The sequence below is a fragment of the Hypanus sabinus genome, chromosome 31 (assembly GCF_030144855.1).
Source record: "Hypanus sabinus isolate sHypSab1 chromosome 31, sHypSab1.hap1, whole genome shotgun sequence".
Lineage (NCBI taxonomy): Eukaryota > Metazoa > Chordata > Chondrichthyes > Myliobatiformes > Dasyatidae > Hypanus > Hypanus sabinus.
The window spans coordinates 34,329,559-34,355,318 of record NC_082736.1 but is presented as its reverse complement, the minus strand read 5'-3'; the positions used below and the strand labels follow the sequence as shown (position 1 = coordinate 34,355,318).

The following is a 25,760-nucleotide window of genomic DNA, read 5'->3' as shown; positions in this document are numbered from 1 at the left end:
GAAGACACACACTCAGCGATTCAGGAACAGCTTCTTCCCCTCTGCCATCAGGGAGGGGGTTCAGGAGCCTGAAGACACACACTCAGTGATTCAGGAACAGTTTCACCCCCTCTGCCATCAGGGAGGGGGTACAGGAGCCTGAAGACACACACTCAGCGATTCAAGAACAGCTTCTTCCCCTCTGCCATCAGGGAGGGGGAACAGGAGCCTGAAGACACACACTCAGCGATTCAGGAACAGCTTCTTCCCCTCTGCCATCAGGGAGGAGGTACAGGAGCCTGAGACACACACTCAACGATTCAGGAACAGCTTCTTCCCCTCTGCCATCGGATTTCTGAATGGACGTCGAGCCCACGAACACCACCTCACTTTCCGCGCCGCGTCCTATGACGTGGGTGATCACGGTCTTTCCGTGACCATAGTTACTCCTGGCAGACTGTTTCCGACACAAGTGGTTGGCCATTGCCGCCTTCTGGGGAAGGTGGTTACCAGTCCGGTGTCCCCCACCCACCCGTTATCAATACCCCTCAGAGACCGTCTGCCTGGCGTCGGTGGTCACAGAACCAGGACTTGCGATCTGCACCGGCTGCTCGTGCGACCTGCCCCCAGGGGTCCACGTGACCCCGATCGGGGGCTACGCCGGTGCCACACCTCGCCCCAGGGTGACCCGCAGGTTCAGCGCAGGGACGGAGCGCCTGACACCTCCTTTGGTAGAGACGCGCACTGTCTCCAGCCCGCCGCCCATCTGTTCGCGTTAAATCACAGATACAAGTCACTTAAATTTATTTTATTATTTATGTGCTTTTATTTTAACTAACGGCATCTCACGGGTTGCAGTGTTCCGCTGCTGCAAAACGGGCAAGTTTTACGACCTCTGCCCGGATCAGAACCTGATTTTGAGGAGCTTTTGCCTGCGTGGCGCTTTGCCCGCCCCGCTGAAAGGGTCTCGGCCCGAAACGTCCCCCTCCACAGACGCTCCGAGTCCCTCCGGCCTTTCCAGCCTCTGCAGAATCCCTTTGTGACTGTGTGGGACAGTCAGGGGTGGGGATCAGCTTCTCCGGTTGGGAGGAATGAGGGGGTGGACCGAATCCAAGGGGGCCCCTCCCGAGGCTGGTAGACGGATCAGCTCTTCCGCTGAGGACTGGAGGACACGGGCTAAGGGTGGAAGGTGAAATGCTTAAGGGGAACGTGGGGCGAAACTTCACTCGGAGGGCGGTGCAAGCATAGGTGGGGTTGTGGAGGGCGGGTCGAATGGTGCAGCATGGACTAGATGGGCTGAAGGGCCTGGTTCTGTTCTGTGATTCCGTGACTCTCCCCTGGTGCCCGGTCGCTGAGGTGATTCGAGGTCGAGAAGATAGATCCTGGTGGGTTCAATATCGCAGACGCCAGTAAGCTTGTCCCCGCCCGGGCTAAGGGTCGGGTGGACATAGCACTTCAATTCCTGCCGTGGGACGTCCCCAGGCTGCTCCGCTTCTATGCATTTGATCGCTTTATTTTGAATTGTGTGGGGGCGGCCAACGAACCGCACGGCCCCTCGTGTAGGATTTTAATCCTGAAGCCGGTTCCCCTGCAACACAACGGAAGCTATTCACTGACAATTTATACAGCCTCTCCTCTCCCCTCCCCCCCCCTCCACTCTTCCAACTCCCCCTCTCTCTCTCCCTCTCCTCTCCCCTTCCCCCCTCCACTCTTCCAACCCTCTCTCTCTCTCCCTCTCCTCTCCCCTTTCCCCCTCCCCTCTCCCTCCACTCTTCCAACTCCTCTCTCTCTCTCCCTCTCCTCTCCCCTTTCCCCCTCCCCTCTCCCTCCACTCTTCCAACTCCCCTCTCTCTCTCCCTCTTCTCTCCCCTTTCCCCCTCCCCTCTCCCTCCACTCTTCCAACCCTCTCTCTCTCCCTCTCCTCTCCCCCTTTCCCCCCTCCCCTCTCCCTCCACTCTTCCAATTCCCCTCTGTCTCTCCCTCTCCTCCCCTTTCCCCCCTCCCCTCTCCCTCCACTCTTCCAATTCCCCTCTGTCTCTCCCTCTCCTCCCCTTTCCCCCCTCCCCTCTCCCTCCACTCTTCCATCTCCCCTCTCTCCCTCTCCTCTCCCCTTTCCCCCCTCCCCTCTCCCTCCACTCTTCCATCTCCCCTGTTCCATTTCCCATCACCCTCTTCCAAATCCCCCTCTCCCTCTCCATCTCCCCTCTCCACCTCCCTCTCCTCTCCCCTTTCCATTTCCCATCTCACCTCTTCCAACTCCCCCCTCTCTCCCTCTCCACCTCCCTCTCCCTCTCCACCTCACATCTCCCTCTCCCTCTCGACTTCCATTTCCCATATCACTCTCCCTCTTCCAACTCCCCTCTCTCTCTCTCCCTCTCCCCGTCCCTCTCCACCTCCATTCTCCCCACAGCCTCTCCCCTTCCTCTCTCCCTGTCCCCACTTCCATCTCCCTCTCCACCTCCCTCTCCCTCTCCACCTCACATCCCCCTCTCCCCTCCACCTTCCATTTCCCATCACTCTCCCTCTTCCAACTCCCCCCTCTCTCCCTCTCCAGCCTCTCCCTCTCCACTTCCATTTCCCATATCACTCTCCCTCTTCCAACTCCCCTCTCTCTCTCCCTCTCCCCGTCCCTCTCCACCTCCATTCTCCCCACAGCCTCTCCCCTTCCTCTCTCCTTGTCCCCACTTCCATCTCCCTCTCCGCCTCCCACAGCCTCTCCCCCCCTCCCTGCCCTCACTTCCATCTCCCTCTCCGCCTCCTACAGCCTCTCCCCTTCTCTCCCTGTCCCCACTTCCCTCCCTCTCCCCTCTCCCCACTGCCTCTCCTCTCTCTCCCCTTCTGCCTCTCCCTCTCCCTCTCCCCTCTTCCATCTCCCTCCCTCTCCTCTTTCTCCCCTCTCTCCTCTTGCCGCCCCCCTCCTCTCTCCCCTCTCAGTCTCCCTCTCCCCTCCCCTCACCAGCCCCTCCCCATCGCCTATCTCCCCTACCTCCGCCTCCCCCTCTCCCTCTGCCTCAGATTTAACGATCACACACGCGTCGGAACACGCAGTGAAACGCGAGTTTTGCGCGAACAACCCACGCAGCCTCGGGACACACACACACACACACACACACACACACACACACACACACACACACACACACACACACACACACACACACACACACCCCATACCCACGAAGCTCGGCAGAAGAACACAGAACACACAGGACGCGAGAGCGAAAGCAAGCCCCGGCCTCCCTCCCCCGCCCAGCACCCGGGTAATTTACCAGTTATACAGACACAGGTTGCAGAGGCTGGTGAACGTGACCCCGTTGCTGCCACACAGGGGTTGTAGAACCATCGGACAGACAGGGTGATAGGAGAAAGCTTCACACCTCGGCTGCGAGAAACACCGAGAAACGGTCACGGTTACAGACAGCACTGGGGCAGAGTAGGGAGACTTTCCGAGCTACTGTCTCATTCACCAACGTTACACGCCGTGCATAGGACATTAACTAACCTTCATTTAACTGCGGAGTTTGTACAGCGTGTGAGGGTGAACGGGAGCGGGAGAGAGGGTCCCGGAAGGTGAACTGGAGCGGGAGAGAGGGTCCCGGCGGGTGAACGGGAGCGGGAGAGAGGGTCCCGGATGGTGAACGGGAGCGGGAGACAGGGTCCCGGCTGGTTGAACGGGAGCGGGAGACAGGGTCCCGGCTGGTTGAACGGGAGCGGGAGACAGGGTCCCGGAGGGTGAACGGGAGGGGGAGACAGGGTCCCGGAGGGTGAACGGGAGCGGGAGACAGGGTCCCGGAGGGTGAACGGGAGCGGGAGACAGGGTCCCGGAGGGTGAACGGGAGCGGGAGACAGGGTCCCGGAGGGTGAACGGGAGCGGGAGACAGGGTCCCGGCTGGTTGAACGGGAGCGGGAGACAGGGTCCCGGCGTGTGAACGGGAGCGGGAGACAGGGTCCCGGAGGGTGAACGGGAGCGGGAGACAGTGTCCCGGAGGGTGAACGTGAGGGGGAGAGAGGGTCCCGGAGGGTGAACGGGAGCGGGAGACAGGGTCCCGGCGGGTGAACGGGAGCGGGAGACAGGGTCCCGGCGGGTGAACGGGAGCGGGAGACAGGGTCCCGGAGGGTGAACGGGAGCGGGAGACAGGGTCCCGGCGGGTGAACGGGAGCGGGAGACAGGGTCCCGGTGGGTGAACGGGAGCGGGAGCGGGAGACAGGGTCCCGGAGGGTGAACGGGAGCGGGAGACAGGGTCCCGGAGGGTGAACGGGAGCGGGAGACAGGGTCCCGGAGGGTGAACGGGAGCGGGAGACAGGGTCCCGGAGGGTGAACGGGAGCGGGAGACAGGGTCCCGGAGGGTGAACGGAAGGGGGAGACAGGGTCCCAGAGGGTGAACGGGAGCGGCAGACAGGGTCCCGGAGGGTGAACGGGAGCGGGAGACAGGGTCCGGGAGGGTGAACGGGAGCGGGAGACAGGGTCCCGGAGGGTGAACAGGAGCGGGAGACAGGGTCCCGGAGGGTGAACGGGAGGGGGAGACTGGGTCCCGGAGGGTGAACGGGAGCGGGAGACAGGGTCCCGGAGGGTGAACGGGAGCGGGAGACAGGGTCCCGGCTGGTTGAACGGAAGCGGGAGACAGGGTCCCGGAGGGTGAACGGGAGGGGGAGACAGGGTCCCGGAGGGTGAACGGGAGCGGGAGACAGGGTCCCGGCGTGTGAACGGGAGCGGGAGACAGGGTCCCGGAGGGTGAACGGGAGCGGGAGACAGTGTCCCGGAGGGTGAACGTGAGGGGGAGAGAGGGTCCCGGAGGGTGAACGGGAGCGGGAGACAGGGTCCCGGCGGGTGAACGGGAGGGGGAGACAGGGTCCCAGAGGGTGAACGGGAGCAGGAGACAGGGTCCCGGAGGGTGAACGGGAGGGGGAGACAGTGTCCCGGAGGGTGAACGGGAGCGGGAGACAGGGTCCCGGAGGGTGAACGGGAGCGGGAGACAGGGTCCCGGAGGGTGAACGGGAGCGGGAGACAGGGTCCCGGAGGGTGAACGGGAGCGGGAGACAGGGTCCCGGAGGGTGAACGGGACCGGGAGACAGGGTCCCGGAGGGTGAACGGGAGCGGGAGACAGGGTCCCGGAGGGTGAACGGTAGCGGGAGACGGGCTCCCGGCTGGTTGAACGAGGGTAGAATGCGGGATCCCTGTGAGTTTAAAAGGTGTGTTTGGGACTGGAGTCTCTGCAGTCTCTCCTGTGGGTGGGGTAGAATCCGGATCATGGTTTCCCAAAAGGAACTGGATTGAGACTGCGGAACGGAGACGGGACTGGACTGCTGTGCTGCCACACTGCACGGACTCGATGGGCCGAACGGCTCCCACGATTCTGACAGGGTGCAGGTGGGGACAGGGCAGACGACGCGCGCGGAGAGGGAGATGCCAAGACGGGAATACCTCGATGCCAGGCGATGCCAGCGTGGTTCTAAACAGTTCTGAAACACAGATCAGGTGCAAAATGAATGTATTATCGACGGACCTGCACGTCACCATATACCACCCTGAGATTGATTTTCAAAGATGATACTAAAAGCTTTTTTAAGTATATGAAAGGTAAAGGAGAGTTGAGGGTAGATCTAGGACCAATAGAAAATGACGCTGGAGATGTTGCAATGAGAGATGCAGAGATGGCAGAGGAACTGAATGTGTATTTTGCATCAGTCTTCACAGTGGAAGACACCTACAGTACACTGGATGTTCAAGAGTGTCAGGGAAGTGAAGTATGTGCAGTGAAAATGACAACTGAGAAGGTGCTCAGGAAGATTAATCTTCTGAGGGTGGATAAATCTCCTGGACCTGATGGAATGCACCCTTGGGTTCTGAAGGAAGTTGCTGGAGAGATTGCGGAGGCATCAACAATGATCTTTCAAGAGTCGATAGATTCTGGCGTTGTACCAGATGACTGGAAAATTGCAATTGTTACTCCGCTATTTGAAAAGGTGGGAGGCGGCAGAAAGGAAACTATAGATCTGTTAGCCTGACATCAGTGGTTGGGAAGTTGTTGGCGTCGATTGTTAGGGATGAGATTACGGAGTACCTGGAGGCACATGACAAGATAGGCCAAAGCCAGCATGGTTTCCTGAAAGGAAAATCCTGCCTGACTAACCTACTGCAAATTTTTGAGGAAATTACAAGCAGGGTAGAAAAAGGAGATGCAGTAGATGTGGTGTACTTGGATTTTCAGATGGCCTTTGACAAGCTGCCACACATGAGGCTGCACAGCCCAGGGAAGTTACCAGCATGGGTGAAGCATTGGCTGGTCGTCAAAAAACAGAGAGTGGGAATAAAGGGATCCGATTCAGACTGGCTGCCGGTTACCAGTGGAGTTCCACAGGGGCCAGTGTTGGGACCACTGCTTTTTACGATGTATGTGAATGATTTGGACGATGGGATTAATAGATCTGTGGCTAAATTTGCCGATTATACGAAGATAGGTGGAGGAGCGGGTGATGTTGAGGAAACAGAGAGCCTGTAGAGAGACTTGGATAGGGCAAAGAAGTGGGAAGTGAAATCCAATGTTGGAAAGTGTACGGTCATGCACTTTGGTGAAAGAAATAAACGGACAGACTATTATTTAGATGGGGAGGGAATTCAAACCGCAGAGATGCAAAGGGATTTTGGAGTCCTTCTGCAAGATGCTACAAAGGTTAACCTGCATGTTGAGTCGGTGGTGAAGAAGACAAATGCAATGTTGGCATTCATTTCTAGTAGTATAGAATATGAGAGCAGGGATGTGATGTTGAGGCTCTATAAGACACTCGTGAGGCCACAGTTGTGTTGTGTGCAGTTTTGGGCTCCTTATTTTAGAAAGGATATACCGACATTGGAGAGGGCATCAAAGATTACGGGGAGAAGGCAGAAGAATGGGGTTCAGAGGGATAGTAAATCAGACGGTGGAGAAGGATCGATGGGCCGAATGGACCGATGCTGCTCCTATGTCTTATGGTCTTTATATTTTAAAACCACCTCCACAGTCATCTTCCTCCCCGCCCCTCCCGCAGTGCTCCCTCCTCACCACCTCCATAGTCATCTTCCTCCCCGCCCCTCCCGCAGTGCTCCCTCCTCACCACCTCCACAGTCATCTTCCTCCCCGCCCCTCCCGCAGTGCTCCCTCCTCACCACCTCCACAGTCATCTTCCTCCCCGGCCCTCCCGCAGTGCTCCCTCCTCACCACCTCCACAGTCATCTTCCTCCCCGCCCCTCCCGCAGTGCTGCCTCCTCACCACCTCCATAGTCACCTTCCTCCCCGCCCCTCCCGCAGTGCTCCCTCCTCACCATCTCCACAGTCATCTTCCTCCCCGCCCCTCCCGCAGTGCTGCCTCCTCACCACCTCCATAGTCACCTTCCTCCCCGCCCATCCCGCAGTGCTCCCTCCTCACCACCTCCACAGTCAGCTTCCTCCCCGCCCCTCCCGCAGTGCTCCCTCCTCACCATCTCCACAGTCATCTTCCTCCCCGCCCCTCCCGCAGTGCTGCCTCCTCACCACCTCCATAGTCACCTTCCTCCCCGCCCCTCCCGCAGTGCTCCCTCCTCACCACCTCCACAGTCAGCTTCCTCCCCGCCCCTCCCGCAGAGCTGCCTCCTCACCACCTCCACAGTCAGCTTCCTCCCCGCCCCTCCCGCAGAGCTGCATTCCACCTGTCCTCTGCTGAACGGCCAGGCTGCGTCTTTGCTCTCATCTCTTCCCCAGGACCTCCCGCTGCCCCACACCTACTCCACGCGCCCCGCCCTGCCCGCTCGGAGGACCCACTCACCGGGACCAGGGTAGAGCAGGAGGGCGAGACCGAGCCACATCTTCATGTTGAACCCTGAAAGGAATTGACATAACGTCAGAAAGTTGGTTTATATAGAGATTCCCCCACACCGTCCCTCCCCGAATACCTGCCCCGACAGCTGGTTCGGTCCTACCCTTGTCTAACAGACGTGGCCGAGACAAATGACTGGAGCAAATTCCAGGCAATGCCCTCAGTACCGTAGCCGGTGGTGGAGACAGCACACGACACCCCCTCTCCTCAGCACACGACACCCCCTCTCCCTAGCACACGACACCCCCCTCTCCCCAGCACTCGACACCCCCTCTCTCCAGCACACGACACCCCATCTCTCCAGTACACGACATCCCTTCTCCAGCACACGACATCCACTCTCTCCAGCACAAGACACGCCCTCTCCGCAGCACACGACACCCCCTCTCCCTAGCACACGACACGCCCTCTCCCCAGCACACGACATCCCTTCTCCAGCACACGACATCCCCCTCTCCAGCACAAGACACGCCCTCTCCCCAGCACACGACACCCCCTCTCCCTAGCACACGACACGCCTCTCCCCCAGCACACGACATCCCTTCTCCAGCACACGACATCCCCCTCTCCAGCACAAGACACGCCCTCTCCCCAGCACACGACATCCCCTCTCTCCAGCACACGACACCCCCTCTCTCCAGCACACGACACCCCCTCTCCCCAGCACACGACACCCCCTCTCCCCAGCACACGACATCCCCTCTCTCCAGCACACGACACCCCCTCTCCCCAGCACACGACACCCCCTCTCCCCAGCACACGACATCCCCTCTCCCTAGCACACGACATCCCCTCTCCCCAGCACACGACATCCCCTCTCCCTAGCACACGACATCCCCTCTCTCCAGCACACGACATCCCCTCTCCCCAGCACACGACATCCCCTCTCCCCAGCACACGACACCCCCTCTCCCTAGCACACGACATCCCCTCTCCCTAGCGCACGACACCCCCTCTCTCCAGCACAAACACGCCCCTCTCCCCAGCACACGACATCCTTTCTCCAGCGCACGACAACCCCACTCCCAGGCACACGACACCCCCTCTCCCCAGGACACGACACCCCTCTCTCCAGTACACGACACCCCCTCTCTCCAGTGCACGGCACCCCCTCTTTCCAGTACACGACACCCCCTCTCTCCAGCACACGACATCCACTCTCTACAGCACACGACACCCCCTCTCTCCAGCACACGACACCCCCCCTCTCCCCAGTACACGACACCCCATCTCTCCAGTACACGACATCCACTCTCTCCAGCACACGACACCCCCTCTCCCCAGCACACGACATCCCCTTTCCCCAGCACACGACACCACCTCTCTCCAGCACACGACACCCCCTCTCTCCAGCACACCCTCTCCCCGGCACTCGACACCTCCTCTCCCCAGCACACGACATCCCCCTCTCCCCAGCACACGACACCCCCTCTCCCCAGCACACGACACACCCCTCTCCAGCACACGAAACCCCCTCTCCCTAGAACACGACACCCCCTATCCCCAGCACACGACACACCACTCTCCAGCACACGACACCCCCTCTCCCCAGCACACGACACCCCCAATCCCCAGCACACGACATCCCCTCTCCCCAGTACACGACACCCCCTCTCTCCAGAACACGACATCCCCTCTCTCCAGCACACGACACCCCCTCTCCCCAGCAACCGACATCCCCTCTCCCCAGCACACGACACCCCCTCTCTCCAGCACACGACACACCCTCTCTCCAGAACACGACATCCCCTCTCTCCAGCAAAAGACATCCCCTCTCTCCAGCACACGACACCCCCTCTCTCCAGCACACGACACACCCTCTCTCCAGAACACGACATCCCCTCTCTCCAGCACACGACACCCCCACTCTCCAGCACACGGCACCCCCCTCTCCAGCACACGACACCCCCTCACTCCAGCACACGACATCCCCTCTCCCCAGCAAAAGACATCCCCTCTCTCCAGCAAAAGACATCCCCTCTCTCCAGCACACGACATCCCCCTCTCCCCAGCACACGACATCCCCTCTCCCCAGCACACGACACCCCCTCTCTCCAGCACACGACATCCCCTCTCCCCAGCACACGACATCCCCTCTCTTCAGCACACGACACCCCCTCTCTCCAGTACACGACACCCACTCTCTCCAGCACACGACACCCACTCTCTCCAGCACACGACACCCCCCTCTCCCCAGCACACGACACACCCCTCTCCAGCACACGAAACCCCTCTCCCTAGCACACGACACCCCCTATCCCCAGCACACGACACACCCCTCTCCAGCACACGACACCCCCTCTCCCCAGCACACGACACCCCCAATCCCCAGCACACGACATCCCCTCTCCCCAGTACACGACACCCCCTCTCTCCAGAACACGACATCCCCTCTCTCCAGCACACGACACACCCTCTCTCCAGAACACGACATCCCCTCTCTCCAGCAAAAGACATCCCATCTCTCCAGCACACGACACCCCCTCTCTCCAGCACACGACACACCCTCTCTCCAGAACACGACATCCCCTCTCTCCAGCACACGACACCCCCACTCTCCAGCACACGGCACCCCCCTCTCCAGCACACGACACCCCCTCACTCCAGCACACGACATTCCCTCTCCCCAGCAAAAGACATCCCCTCTCTCCAGCAAAAGACATCCTCTCTCTCCAGCACACGACATCCCCTCTCTCCAGCACACGACATCCCCCTCTCTCCAGCACACGACATCCCCCTCTCCAGCACACGACACCCCCTCTCTCCAGCACACGACACCCCCTCTCACCAGCACACGACATCCCCCTCTCTCCAGCACACGACACCCCCTCTCTCCAGCACACGACATCCCCTCTCTCCAGCACACTACATCCCCTCTCTCCAGCACACGACACCCACTCTCTCCAGCACACGACACCCACTCTCTCCAGCACACGACACCCCCTCTCTCCAGCACACGACACCCACTCTCTCCAGCACACGACACCCCCTCTCTCCAGTGCACGGCACCCCCTCTCTCCAGTACACGACACCCCCTCTCTCCAGTGCACGGCACCCCCTCTTTCCAGTACACGACACCCCCTCTCTCCAGCACACGACATCCACTCTCTCCAGCACACGACACCCCCTCTCCCCAGCACACGACACCCCCCTCTCCCCAGTACATGACACCCCATCTCTCCAGTACACGACACCACCTCTCCCCAGCACACGACATCCACTCTCTCCAGCACACGACACCCCATCTCTCCAGTACACGACACCCCCTCTCTCCAGCACACGACACCACCTCTCTCCAGCACACGACACCCCCTCTCCCCAGCACACGACATCCACTCTCTCCAGCACACGACACCCCCTCTCTCCAGCACACGACATCCACTCTCTCCAGCACACGACACCCCCTCTCTCCAGCACACGACATCCACTCTCTCTAGCACACGACACCCCCTCTCTCCAGCACACGACACCCCCTCTCTCCAGCACACGACACCACCTCTCTCCAGCACACGACACCCCCTCTCTCCAGCACACGACATCCACTCTCTCCAGCACACGACATCCCCCTCTCTCCAGCACACGACACACCCTCTCCCCGGCACCCGGCACCTACTCTCCCCGGCACACGACATCCCCCTCTCCCCAGCACACGACACCCCCTCTCCCCAGCACACGACACCCCCTCTCCCCAGCACACGACACACCCCTCTCCAGCACACGACACCCCCTCTCCAGCACACGACACCCCCTCTCTCCAGAACACGACATCCCCTCTCTCCAGCACACGACACCCCCACTCTCCAGCACACGGCACCCCCCTCTCCAGCACACGACACCCCCTCACTCCAGCACACGACATTCCCTCTCCCCAGCAAAAGACATCCCCTCTCTCCAGCAAAAGACATCCTCTCTCTCCAGCACACGACATCCCCTCTCTCCAGCACACGACATCCCCCTCTCTCCAGCACACGACATCCCCCTCTCCAGCACACGACACCCCCTCTCTCCAGCACACGACACCCCCTCTCACCAGCACACGACATCCCCCTCTCTCCAGCACACGACACCCCCTCTCTCCAGCACACGACATCCCCTCTCTCCAGCACACTACATCCCCTCTCTCCAGCACACGACACCCACTCTCTCCAGCACACGACACCCACTCTCTCCAGCACACGACACCCCCTCTCTCCAGCACACGACACCCACTCTCTCCAGCACACGACACCCCCTCTCTCCAGTGCACGGCACCCCCTCTCTCCAGTACACGACACCCCCTCTCTCCAGTGCACGGCACCCCCTCTTTCCAGTACACGACACCCCCTCTCTCCAGCACACGACATCCACTCTCTCCAGCACACGACACCCCCTCTCCCCAGCACACGACACCCCCCTCTCCCCAGTACATGACACCCCATCTCTCCAGTACACGACACCACCTCTCCCCAGCACACGACATCCACTCTCTCCAGCACACGACACCCCATCTCTCCAGTACACGACACCCCCTCTCTCCAGCACACGACACCACCTCTCTCCAGCACACGACACCCCCTCTCCCCAGCACACGACATCCACTCTCTCCAGCACACGACACCCCCTCTCTCCAGCACACGACATCCACTCTCTCCAGCACACGACACCCCCTCTCTCCAGCACACGACATCCACTCTCTCTAGCACACGACACCCCCTCTCTCCAGCACACGACACCCCCTCTCTCCAGCACACGACACCACCTCTCTCCAGCACACGACACCCCCTCTCTCCAGCACACGACATCCACTCTCTCCAGCACACGACATCCCCCTCTCTCCAGCACACGACACACCCTCTCCCCGGCACCCGGCACCTACTCTCCCCGGCACACGACATCCCCCTCTCCCCAGCACACGACACCCCCTCTCCCCAGCACACGACACCCCCTCTCCCCAGCACACGACACACCCCTCTCCAGCACACGACACCCCCTCTCCAGCACACGACACCCCCTCTCCCCAACACACGACATCCCCTCTCTCCAGCACACGACATCTCCTCTCTCCAGCACACGACACCCCTATCCCCAGCACACGACACACCCTCTCTCCAGCACACGACATCCCCTCTCTCCAGCACACGACATCCCCTCTCTCCAGCACACGACACCCCCCTCTCCCCAGCACACGACACCCCCTCTCCCCAGCACACGACACCCCCTCTCTCCAGCACACGACATCCCCTCTCCCCAGCACACGACACCCCCTCTCTCCAGCACACGACATCCCCTCTCCCCAGCACACGACACCCACTCTCTCCAGTACACGACACCCACTCTCTCCAGCACACGACACCCACTCACTCCAGCACACGACACCCACTCTCTCCAGCACACGACACCCACTCTCTCCAGCACACGACACCCACTCTCTCCAGCACACGACACCCACTCTCTCCAGCACACGACACCCCCTCTCTCCAGCACACGACATCCCCCTCTCCCCAGCACACGACACCCCCCTCTCTCCAGCACACGACACCCCCTCTCTCCAGCACACGACACCCCCTCTCTCCAGCACACGACACCTCCTCTCCATAGCACACGACACCCCCTCTCTCCAGCACACGACACCTCCTCTCTCCAGCACACGACACCCCCTCTCCCCAGCACACGACACCCCCTCTCTCCAGCACACGACACCCCCTCTCCCCAGCACACGACACCCCCTCTCTCCAGCACACGACACCCCCTCTCCCCAGCACACGACACCCACTCTCTCCAGCACACGACACCCCCTCTCTCCAGTGCACGGCACCCCCTCTCTCCAGTACACGAAACCCCCCTCTCTCCAGTGCACGGCACCCCCTCTTTCCAGTACACGACACCCCCTCTCTCCAGCACACGACATCCACTCTCTCCAGCACACGACACCCCCTCTCCCCAGCACACGACACCCCCCTCTCCCCAGTACATGACACCCCATCTCTCCAGTACACGACACCACCTCTCCCCAGCATACGACATCCCATCTCTCCAGTACACGACACCCCATCTCTCCAGCACACGACATCCACTCTCTCCAGCACACGACACCCCCCTCTCTCCAGCACACGACACCCCCCTCTCCCCAGTACATGACACCCCCTCTCTCCAGTACATGACACCCCCCCTCTCCCCAGTACACGACACCCCATCTCTCCAGTACACGGCACCCCCTCTCTCCAGCACACGACACCCCATCTCTCCAGTACACGACACCACCTCTCTCCAGCACACGACACCCCCTCTCTCCAGCACACGACATCCCCCTCTCTCCAGCACACGACACACCCTCTCCCCGGCACACGACACACCCTCTCCCCGGCACCCGACACCTCCTCTCCCCGGCACACGACATCCCCCTCTCCCCAGCACACGACACCCCCTCTCCCCAGCACACGACACCCCCTCTCCCCAGCACACGACACACCCCTCTCCAGCACACGACACCCCCTCTCCCCAACACACGACACCCCCTATCCCCAGCACACGACACACCCCTCTCCAGCACTCGACACCCCTCTCCCCAGCACACGACACCCCCTATCCCCAGCACACGACACCCCCTCTCCCCAGTACACGACACCCCCTCTCTCCAGCACACGACACCCCCTCTCTCCAGTACACGACACCCCCTCTCTCCAGTGCACGGCACCCCCTCTTTCCAGTACACGACACCCACTCTCTCCAGCACACGACACCCACTCTCTCCAGCACACGACACCCACTCTCTCCAGCACACGACACCCCCTCTCCCCAGCACACGACACCCCCTCTCTCCAGCACACGACACCCCCTCTCCCCAGCACACGACACCCCCTCTCTCCAGCACACGACACCCCCTCTCCCCAGCACACGACACCCACTCTCTCCAGCACACGACACCCCCTCTCTCCAGTGCACGGCACCCCCTCTCTCCAGTACACGACACCCCCTCTCTCCAGTGCACGGCACCCCCTCTCTCCAGTACACGACACCCCCTCTCTCCAGTGCACGGCACCCCCTCTCTCCAGTACACGACACCCCCTCTCTCCAGTGCACGGCACCCCCTCTCTCCAGCACACGACACACCCTCTCTCCAGCACACGACATCCACTCTCTCTAGCACACGACACCCCCTCTCTCCAGCACACGACACCCACTCTCTCCAGCACACGACACCCCCTCTTTCCAGTACACGACACCCCCTCTCTCCAGTACACGACATCCCCCTCTCCCCAGTACACGACACCCCCCTCTCCCCAGTACATGACACCCCATCTCTCCAGTACACGACACCACCTCTCCCCAGCACACGACACCACCTCTCCCCAGCACACGACATCCCATCTCTCCAGTACACGACACCCCATCTCTCCAGCACACGACATCCACTCTCTCCAGCACACGACACCCCCTCTCTCCAGCACACGACACCCCCCTCTCCCCAGTACATGACACCCCCTCTCTCCAGTACATGACACCCCCCTCTCCCCAGTACACGACACCCCATCTCTCCAGTACACGGCACCCCCTCTCTCCAGCACACGACACACCCCTCTCCAGCACTCGACACCCCTCTCCCCAGCACACGACACCCCCTATCCCCAGCACACGACACCCCCTCTCCCCAGAACACGACACCCCCTCTCTCCAGAACACGACATCCCCTCTCTCCAGCACACGACACCCCCTCTCCCCAGCACACTACATCCCCTCTCTCCAGAACACGACACCCACTCTCTCCAGCACACGACACCCCCTCTCTCCAGCACACTACATCCCCTCTCCCCAGTACACGACACCCACTCTCCAGCACACGACATCTCCTCTCTCCAGCACGCGACACCCCCTCTCCCCAGCACACGACACCCCCTCTCCCCAGCAACCGACATCCCCTCTCCCCAGCACACGACACCCCATCTCTCCAGTACACGGCACCCCCTCTCTCCAGCACACGACACCCCATCTCTCCAGTACACGACACCACCTCTCTCCAGCACACGACACCCCCTCTCTCCAGCACACGACATCCCCCTCTCTCCAGCACACGACACACCCTCTCCCCGGCACCCGACACCTCCTCTCCCCGGCACACGACATCCCCCTCTCCCCAGCACACGACACCCCCTCTCCCCAGCACACGACACCCCCTCTCCCCAGCACACGACACACCCCTCTCCAGCACACGACACCCCCTCTCCCCAACATACGACACCCCCTATCCCCAGCACACGACACACCCCTCTCCAGCACTCGACACCCCTCTCCCCAGCACACGACACCCCCTATCCCCAGCACACGACACCCCCTCTCCCCAGTACACGACACCCCCTCTCTCCAGAACACGACATCCCCTCTCTCCAGCACACGACACCCCCTCTCCCCAGCACACTACATCCCCTCTCTCCAGAACACGACACCCACTCTCTCCAGCACACGACACCCCCTCTCTCCAGCACACTACATCCCCTCTCCCCAGTACACGACACCCCCTCTCCAGCACACGACATCTCCTCTCTCCAGCACGCGACACCCCCTCTCCCCAGTACACGACACCCCATCTCTCCAGTACACGACACCCCCTCTCCCCAGCACACGACACCCCCTCTCTCCAGCACACGACACCCCCTCTCCCCAGTACACGACACCCCATCTCTCCAGTACACGACACCCCCTCTCCCCAGCACACGACACCCCCTCTCCCCAGCACACGACACCCCCTCTCTCCAGCACACGACACCCCCTCTCTCCAGCACACGACACCCCCTCTCCCCAGCACACGACACCCCCTCTCTCCAGCACACGACACCCCCCTCTCTCCAGCACACGACACCCCCTCTCTCCAGCACACGTCACCCCCTCTCCCCAGCACACGACACCCCCTCTCTCCAGCACACGACACCCCCTCTCCCCAGCACACGACACCCCCCTCTCTCCAGCACACGACACCCCCTCTCTCCAGCACACTACATCCCCTCTCTCCAGAACACGACACCCACTCTCTCCAGCACACGACACCCCCTCTCTCCAGCACACTACATCCCCTCTCCCCAGTACACGACACCCACTCTCCAGCACACGACATCTCCTCTCTCCAGCACGCGACACCCCCTCTCCCCAGCACACGACACCCCATCTCTCCAGTACACGGCACCCCCTCTCTCCAGCACACGACACCCCATCTCTCCAGTACACGACACCACCTCTCTCCAGCACACGACACCCCCTCTCTCCAGCACACGACATCCCCCTCTCTCCAGCACACGACACACCCTCTCCCCGGCACCCGACACCTCCTCTCCCCGGCACACGACACCCCCTCTCTCCAGCACACGACACCCCCTCTCTCCAGCACACGACACCCCCTCTCCCCAGCACACGACACCCCCTCTCTCCAGCACACGACACCCCCCTCTCTCCAGCACACGACACCCCCTCTCTCCAGCACACGTCACCCCCTCTCCCCAGCACACGACACCCCCTCTCTCCAGCACACGACATCCCCTCTCCCCAGCACACGACACCCCCCTCTCTCCAGCACACGACACCCCCTCTCTCCAGCACACGACACCCCCTCTCTCCAGCACACGACACCCCCTCTCCCCAGCACACGACACCCCCTCTCTCCAGCACACGACACCCCCTCTCCCCAGCACACGACACCCCCTCTCTCCAGCACACGACACCCCCTCTCCCCAGCACACGACACCCCCTCTCTCCAGCACACGACACCCCCTCTCCCCAGCACAGGACACCCCCTCTCCCCAGTACACGACACCCCATCTCTCCAGTACACGACACCCCCTCTCCCCAGCACACGACACCCCCTCTCCCCAGCACACGACACCCCCTCTCTCCAGCACACGACACCCCCTCTCTCCAGCACACGACACCCCCTCTCCCCAGTACACGACACCCCATCTCTCCAGTACACGACACCCCCTCTCCCCAGCACACGACACCCCCTCTCCCCAGCACACGACACCCCCTCTCTCCAGCACACGACACCCCCTCTCCCCAGCACACGACACCCCCTCTCTCCAGCACACGACACCCCCTCTCCCCAGCACACGACACCCCCTCTCTCCAGCACACGACACCCCCTCTCCCCAGCACAGGACACCCCCTCTCCCCAGCACACGACAGTCCCCCACCCCCACCCCCGTCGATCCGACCGTGACCTCCCTCACCGGGAGGGATTCTCCGGCCCTGGAGTCCGCGACCTCTTTCCGTACCGAGCTCCGTGGGCGGGTCTGTGGAATCCGGGAGGACACAGAGCGGGGTCCCGTCCCGAGACCGACCGCGGGAACTGACCTGCGGGACGGCCGGCGAGCTCACCCCCAGCGTGGACGTCTCCGAGATGTCGGCAGGAGCAAACCTGTCTTGGTGTCGGGAACAGAAAAAGATACAGGCGGCTCCGGGCGTCCGCACTGACGTTTCACCGCGGCTGAAGGACGCCGGCTGGACGTGGGGGCTGGGGGGGGGGGGGGGGGGGTGGGGCCGAAACAGGGAGATCATTGTTCTGTAAAATCAAATTTCTCATGGTCAAATTTTATTTATAGATCTTCTAGAAACATATAGAATCATAAAGTGGGTAGATAAGATAGAGGCAGGAACGTCGTTTCCGCTGGTCGTTGAGAGTCGGGGGTGGGGGGGAGTAGATTTAGGATGGAGATGAAGAGGAACAGCTTTTCCCAGAGGGTGGCGAATCTGTGGAATTCTCTGCCCAATGAAGCAGTTTGGATTTTTGCACAGTGGGGGAATTAAGGGATATGGGGGAATTAAGGGATATGGGGGAATTAAGAGTTATGGGGGAATTAAGGGATATGGGGGAATTAAGGGTTATGCGGGAATTAAGGGATATGGGGGAATTAAGGGTTATGCGGGAATTAAGGGTTATGCGGGAATTAAGAGTTATGGGGGGAATTAATTGTGGGGGAATTAAGGGTTATGGGGGAATTAAGAGTTGTGGGGGAATTAAGGGATATGGGGGAATTAAGAGTTATGGGGGAATTAAGGGTTATGAGGGAATTAAGAGTTATGGGGGAAGTAAGGGTTATGGGGGAATTAAGTTATGGGGGAATTAAGGGTTATGGGGGAATTAAGAGTTATGGGGGAATTAAGAGTTATGGGGGAATTAATTGTGGGGGAATTAAGGGTTATGGGGAATTAAGAGTTCTGGGGGAATTGAGTTGTGGGGGAATTAAGGGATATGGGGGAATTAAGAGTTATGGGGGAATTAAGGGTTATGTGGGAATTAAGGGTTATGGGGGAATTAAGGGATATGGGGGAATTAAGGAATATGGGGGAAAGGCAGGTCGGTGGAGACGAGTCCACGGCCAGATCAGCCGTGATCTTATTGAATGGCGGCCAGGCTCGACGGGCCGGATGCCCGCCTCCCGCTCCTGTTCCTTATGTTCTTATTTTGAAGGGGCCTTGACTTCTCACAGAACAGAGAGCACTAAAGTACAGGCCCTTCGGCCCACAATGTCGTGCCGTCCTTTTAACCAACTTCAGGATCAATCGAGACAGCAACGACCCGGCACTCAGCGTCAGTGAGACCGAAGAGCTGATGGTGGGCTTCAGGAAGGGTGAGACGAGGGAGCACACGCCAGTCCTCACCGAGGGATCAGAGGTGGAGAGAGTGAGCAGCTTCAAGTTCCTGGGTGTCAAGATCTCTGAAGATCTAACCTGGTCCCAACACATCCATGCAGACAGAAAGCAGGCCCGACTGTGGCTATATCCCGTTAAGAGTTTGGGGAGATTTGTTCTGTCACTTAAAACACACAAAAACTTCCACAGATGTAACTTGGGGAGCATTCTGACTGGCTGCATCACCGTCTGGTATGGGGGGATGGGGGCTACTGCACAGGATGGGAATAAACCGCAGGGAGTTGTAAACTCAGTCAGCTCCATCACGGGCAGCAGCCGTCGTATCCAGGGCATCTTCAAGGAGCGATGCCTCAGAAAGGCAGCGTCCATCATTAAGGACCCCCATCACCCAGGACATGCCCTCTTCTCATTGTTACCATCAGGGAGGAGGTACAGGAGCCTGAAGACACACACTCAACGATTCAGGAACAGCTTCTTCCCCTCTGCCATCAGGGAGGACGTACAGGAGCCTGAAGACACACACTCGACGATTCAGGAACAGCCCCTTCCCCTCTGCCGTCAGGGAGGAGGTACAGGAGCCTGAAGACACACACTCAACGATTCAGGAACAGCTTCTTCCCCTCTGCCATCAGGGAGGAGGTACAGGAGCCTGAAGACACACACTCAACGATTCAGGAACAGCTTCTTCCCCTCTGCCATCAGGGAGGAGGTACAGGAGCCTGAAGACCCACACTCAACGATTCAGGAACAGCTTCTTCCCCTCTGCCATCAGGGAGGGGGTACAGGAGCCTGAAGACACACAGTCAACGATTCAGGAACAGCTTCTTCCCCTCTGCCATCAGGGAGGAGGTACAGGAGCCTGAAGACACACACTCAGCGATTCAGGAACAGCTTCTTCCCCTCTGCCATCAGGGAGGAGGTACAGGAGCCTGAAGACACACACTCAACTATTCAGGAACAGCTTCTTCCCCTCTGCCAACCTTGTATGTATGTATGTATAGTGTAATTCAGTTCTTCTATATTTATCATGCATTGCATTGTACTGCCGATGCAAAGTGAATTTCATGATATATTAAACCTGTTTCTGATCCTGGTAAATCTCCTCTGCATCCTCTCTAAAGCCTCCACATTCTTCCTATAATGAGGTGACCAGAACTGAACACAATTCTCCAAGTTTGAGGAAGGACATTCTTGCTATTGAGGGAGTGCAGTGTAGGTTCACAAGGTTAATTCCCGGAATGGCGGGACTGTCATATGTTGAAAGATTGGTGCGACTGGGCTTGTATACACTGGAATTTAGAAGGATGAGAGGAGATCTGATTGAAACATATCAGATTATTAAGGGATTGGACACACTGGAGGCAGGAAGCATGTTCCTGCTGATGGGTGAGTCCAGAACTAGAGGCCACAGTTTAAGAATAAGGGGTTGGCCATTTAGAACTGAGATGCGGAAAAACTTTTTCACCCAGAGACTGGTGGATCTGTGGAATGCTCTGCCCCAGAAGGCAGTGGAGGCCAAGTCTCTGGATGCATTCAAGAGAGAGTTAGATAGAGCTCTTATAGATAGCGGGGTCAAGGGATATGGGGAGAGGGCAGGAACGGGGTACTGATTGTGTATGATCAGCCATGATCACAGTGAATGGTGGTTCTGGCTAGAAGGGCCGAATGGCCTACTCCTGCACCTACTGTCTGTTGTCTATTGTCTAAGTATGGTCTGACCAGGGTTTTACAGAGCTGCAACGTTACCTCATGATATAGGTATATAAAATGATGAGGGGTATAGATAGGGTAAATGCAAGCAGGCTGATTTCCCGAGGCAGCGGGAAGAGCAGACCGAGCCCGCGGAGGGGAGGCTGGTTTCCGTGATGAGCTGAGCCGTGCCCACGGCTCTCCGTGGTTTCCCGCGGTCACGGGCAGAACCGTTCCGGTACAGAGCCGGGATGGGACGGTGCGTTGATAAATCTTGGAGATGGGGATGTGCTGAAAATCTTTTTCCACCTGCGGAAGTATTGGTGAACTTTCTAGGCCACAGAGTTAGACGAGGATGCTTAAAAACATGGAAAACCTACAGCATAAAACAGGCCTTTCGGCCCACAATGCTATGCTGAACAAGTCCTTAGTTTAGAAATTACCTATGCTTGCCCATAGCCCTCTATTTTTCTAAGCTCCATGTACCCGTCCAGGAGTCTCTTATTGTATCCGTCCCCACCACCGTCACCAGCAGCCCAGTCCACACACTCACCACTCTCTGCGTAAAAAACTTACCCCTGACATCTCCTCTGTACCTACTCGCCAGCCATCAACTTGAAGGTCCCAAAGATGTGTGGAGTCAGTAGGTTAATTGGCTGTAGTAAATTGCCCACCGGTCAGAAGAGTGTGCGTGTGTGTGTGTGTGTGTGTGTGTGTGTGTGTGTGTGTGTGTGTGTGTGTGTGTGTGTGTGTGTGTGTCTGTGTGTGTGTCTGTGTGTGTGTGTGTGTGTGTGTGTGTGTGTGTGAGAGAGAGTGAGTGTGGATGTGTGTGTGTGAGTGTGGATGTGTGTGAGAGTGAGCGTGGATGTGTGTGTGAGTGAGTGTGGATGTGTGTGAGAGTGAGCGTGGATGTGTGTGAGAGTGAGTGTGGATGTGAGTGTGAGTGAGCGTGGATGTGTGTGTGAGTGAGTGTGGATGTTAGTGTGAGTGAGTGTAGATGTGAGTGTGAGTGAGTGTAGATGTGAGTGTGTGTGTGGATGTGTGTGTGAGTGAGCGTGGATGTGAGTGTGAGTGAGTGTAGATGTGAGAGTGAGTGAGTGCAGATGTGTGTGAGAGTGAGCGTGGATGTGAGTGTGAGTGAGCGTGGATGTGTGTGTGAGTGAGTGTGGATGTGAGTGTGAGCGAGTGTGGATGTGTGTGAGTGTGTGTGGATGTGTGTGAGAGTGAGTGTGGATGTGTGTGTGTGACTGTGGATGTGTGTGAGTGAACGTGGATGTGTGTGAGAGTGAACGTGGATGTGAGTGTGAGTGAGCGTGGATGTGTGTGTGAGTGAGTGTGGATGTGAGTGACAGTGAGTGTGGATGTGAGTGTGAGTGTGGATGTGTGTGAGTGAACGTGGATGTGTGTGAGAGTGAACGTGGATGTGAGTGTGGATGTGTGTGAGAAGCGTGGATGTGAGTGTGAGTGAGCGTGGATGTGTGTGTGAGTGAGTGTGGATGTGAGTGAGAGTGAGCGTGGATGTGTGTGTGAGTGAGCGTGGATGAGTGTGTGAGAGAGCGTGGATGTGAGTGTGAGTGAGCGTAGATGTGTGTGAGAGTGAACGTGGATGTGAGTGTGAGTGAGCGTGGATGTGTGTGTGAGTGAGCGTGGATGTGTGTGTGAGTGAGAGTGAGAGTGAGTGTGGATGTGAGTGTGAGTGTGGATGTGTGAGAGTGAACGTGGATGTGAGTGTGAGTGAGCGTGGATGTGTGTGTGAGTGTGGATGTGTGTGTGAGTGAGCGTGGATGTGTGTGTGAGTGAGTGTAGATGTGAGTGTGAGTGAGTGTGGATGTGTGTGTGTGAGTGTGGATGTGAGTGTGAGTGAATGTGGATGTGTGTGAGTGAGTGTGGATGTGAGTGTGAGTGAGTGTGGATGTGTGTGTGAGTGAACGTGGATGTGAGCGAGGATGTGAGTGTGAGTGTGGATGTGTGTGTGTGAGTGTGGATGTGAGTGTGAGTGAGTGTGAGTGAGTGTGGATGTGAGTGTGAGTGAGTGTGGATGTGAGTGTGAGTGTGGATGTGTGTGTGAGTGAGCGTGGATGTGAGTGTGAGTGAGTGTGGATGTGTGTGAGAGTGAATGTGGATGTGTGTGAGAGTGAGCGTGGATGTGTGTGTGTGAGTGAGTGTAGATGTGAGTGTGAGTGAGTGTGGATGTGAGTGTGAGTGTGGATGTGTGTGTGAGTGAGCATGGATGTGAGTGTGAGTGAGTGTGGATGTGTGTGAGAGTGAGTGTGGATGTGTGTGAGAGTGAGCGTGGATGTATGTGTGAGTGAGTGTGGATGTGTGTGAGAGTGAGCGTGGATGTGTGTGAGTGTGAGTGAGCGTGGATGTGTGTGTGTGAGTGAGTGTGGATGTTAGTGTGAGTGAGTGTAGATGTGAGTGTGTGTGTGGATGTGTGTGTGAGTGAGCGTGGATGTGAGTGTGAGTGAGTGTAGATGTGAGTGTGAGTGAGTGTGGATGTGAGTGAGTGTGTATGTGGATGTGTGTGTGAGAGAGCGTGGATGTGAGTGCGAGTGAGTGTAGATGTGAGTGTGAGAGAGTGTGGATGTGAGTGTGAGTGAGTGTGGATGTGAGTGTGTGTGTGAGTGAGCGTGGATGTGAGTGTGAGTGAGTGTAGATGTGAGTGTGAGTGAGTGTGAGTGAGTGTGGATGTGTGTGAGAAAGAGAGAGAGGGGTAGATATGTGGAGGGCAGTTGATGGGAGTGTGGGGAGAATCATCGGCTGGTGCGCTATCGATGGGCCGATTCCTCCTCCTCCGACGTCCCCACTCCACCCCGGAGGAGCTCTGCCAGGGGCCGAGGTAGAGGCAGAAATTATTTATTTATTGGGGTACAGTGCAGAACAGGGATTTCCGGCCCTCCGGGCAGCGTTGCCCAGCAACCGTGGACTAATCACGGGCAATAATTTACAATGAGCAATTAACCTGCCAACCAGTACGTCTTCGGACTGTGGGAGGAAACCGGAGCACCGGGGGGGAGGGGGGAGTATCTACACGGTCATGGGGAGATCGTACAATCTCCTCACAGGCGGCAGTGGGAATCAAACCTGGGTTGTCTGTACCGTAAAGCGTTGTACTGACCACCAGAGTACTCTACCACCCTTTGGGGGCATTTAGAAGACTCTTCAAAGGGTACATGGATGATGGAGAAATTGAGAGCACGTCTCACGAGGAGAGTTTGAGCGAGCTGGGGCTTTTCTCTCGGGAGTGAATGAGGATGAGAGGTGGCTTGATAGAGGGGTACAAGATGGTAAGAGGCACAGATCGAGTGGACAGTCGGAGACTTTTCCCCCGGGTGGAAGTGGCTCATACGAGGGAGCGTGATTGTTAGGTGATTGGAGGAAAGTCTGGGGGTGGGGGGATGTCAGGGGTAGTTTTTTTCACACTGAGGGTGGTGGGTGTGTGGAATCCCCTGGTGGGAGAGGTGGATACATTAGGGACAATTTAGAGACACTTGGGCACATGGGTGATGGGCTTCCGAGATTGACAGAGTGGAACTGTTCCACTTTAAAAGCCCTCCCGCACTGGCTTCCTGTCACTGCTGGATACGATGGACATTAGAAGGATTCTCCGCTGCTGTTTCCGTTGTTAGCCCTGAACCTGGAGGGCCGGTGGACCACTCTCTGTCTGACCTCTGCCCTTTGACCCTGTTTGGCATGGGTGACCCCACCAAGGGCCAAAGCCCCGACTCCAGCCAACGTCGCTCTCCGGGTCACTGAGGCAGGCGAGCCTCCGAACCCTACGACAGGGTGGTGGTCCTCTCGGAGGTGTGTACATTGGGGAAAGACCCCGGACTGGAACTTGCCCGCTGGTACTGAAGACTGGTGAGCGTTAACGGAGCGGGCAGGAGGAGAGAGATCTCTGGGATTCGGCCAACATTTCTGCCGAGCACCGGAGGAGCTGGAGGGAGGAGGATCCCTCGCTCTCCGAGAACGAGAACTCGTGTGACTGAGGAGGCACTTGGTGAGGTTCTCCGAGCATACCGGAGCAAGTCTAGGGAGAGCGTCCTCACGTCAGCCCTTACTGTCTGGTACCCCTCTCACAATACGTGAGAACCGTAGCGGACCCTCACCTTGGCGGAAAGGCGTCTGGCCGCGGTCTGGCTGCTCTGTGTCCGGGGCGAAGACGTGGGCAGGACAAATGATTCTGACCCACACCCAGCAAACCACCTTTCCCGAAAGCTCTACAGGGCTTTTAAAACAAAATCTTATAGAAGTTTCTTCCCCCGGGCAGTTAATCTGATCAACCATTAATCTTCCTCCCCAACCCCCTCTATCACCTCAGTAAAGAATTCAAACCATTTCTTATAATGTTGTTGACATTGTAAATTCACGTTGGGATTGATGTATTTATGCACAGTTTATTCCATGTCCATACTTTAACCCCTATTTTTATTTTTAAATAATTATTTATTATTTATCATTGTTAAACGTTGTTGCATGTCACAGCCTGACTGACACCCCACGGCAAATTCCCAATGCACGTAAGCATTGGAAATTGTTTGGAAAGTGTGCGGCTTGAGTCGCTGGTGGGGGGTCGAGTCACTGGTGAGGGGTCGAGTCGCTGGTGATCGGGTCCAGTCACTGGGGGGGGTCGAGTCGCTGGTGGGGGG

At 58.7% G+C, this 25,760-nt stretch overlaps 1 protein-coding gene across 1 annotated transcript; it reads right to left on the bottom strand.

Moving 5' to 3' along the window:
* Positions 1 to 1,155: 1,155 nt before the first annotated feature.
* Positions 1,156 to 25,129, bottom strand: LOC132383714 (uncharacterized). Its single transcript, XM_059954903.1, has 6 exons — positions 25,026 to 25,129; positions 18,045 to 18,283; positions 7,759 to 7,812; positions 5,402 to 5,439; positions 3,249 to 3,361; positions 1,156 to 1,567 (listed from the first exon to the last, which is right to left on the bottom strand). The coding sequence occupies exons 1-6, from the start codon at positions 25,127 to 25,129 to the stop codon at positions 1,474 to 1,476; spliced, it is 642 nt and encodes a 213-aa protein (XP_059810886.1). The 3' UTR covers positions 1,156 to 1,473.
* Positions 25,130 to 25,760: the final 631 nt, after the last annotated feature.

Coding starts and splice junctions, on each gene's coding strand:
- LOC132383714 (XM_059954903.1), bottom strand. CDS start 25,129: ATGCTCGGAGAACCTCACCAAGTGCCTCCTCAGTCACACGAGTTCTCG. Junction 18,284..25,025: donor CTCCGGTGCTCGGCAGAAAT/GTTGGCCGAATC, acceptor CCCCCCCCCCAG/CCCCCACGTCCAGCCGGCGT. Junction 5,440..7,758: donor CCTGCTCTACCCTGGTCCCG/GTGAGTGGGTCC, acceptor TCTGTGTTTCAG/AACTGTTTAGAACCACGCTG.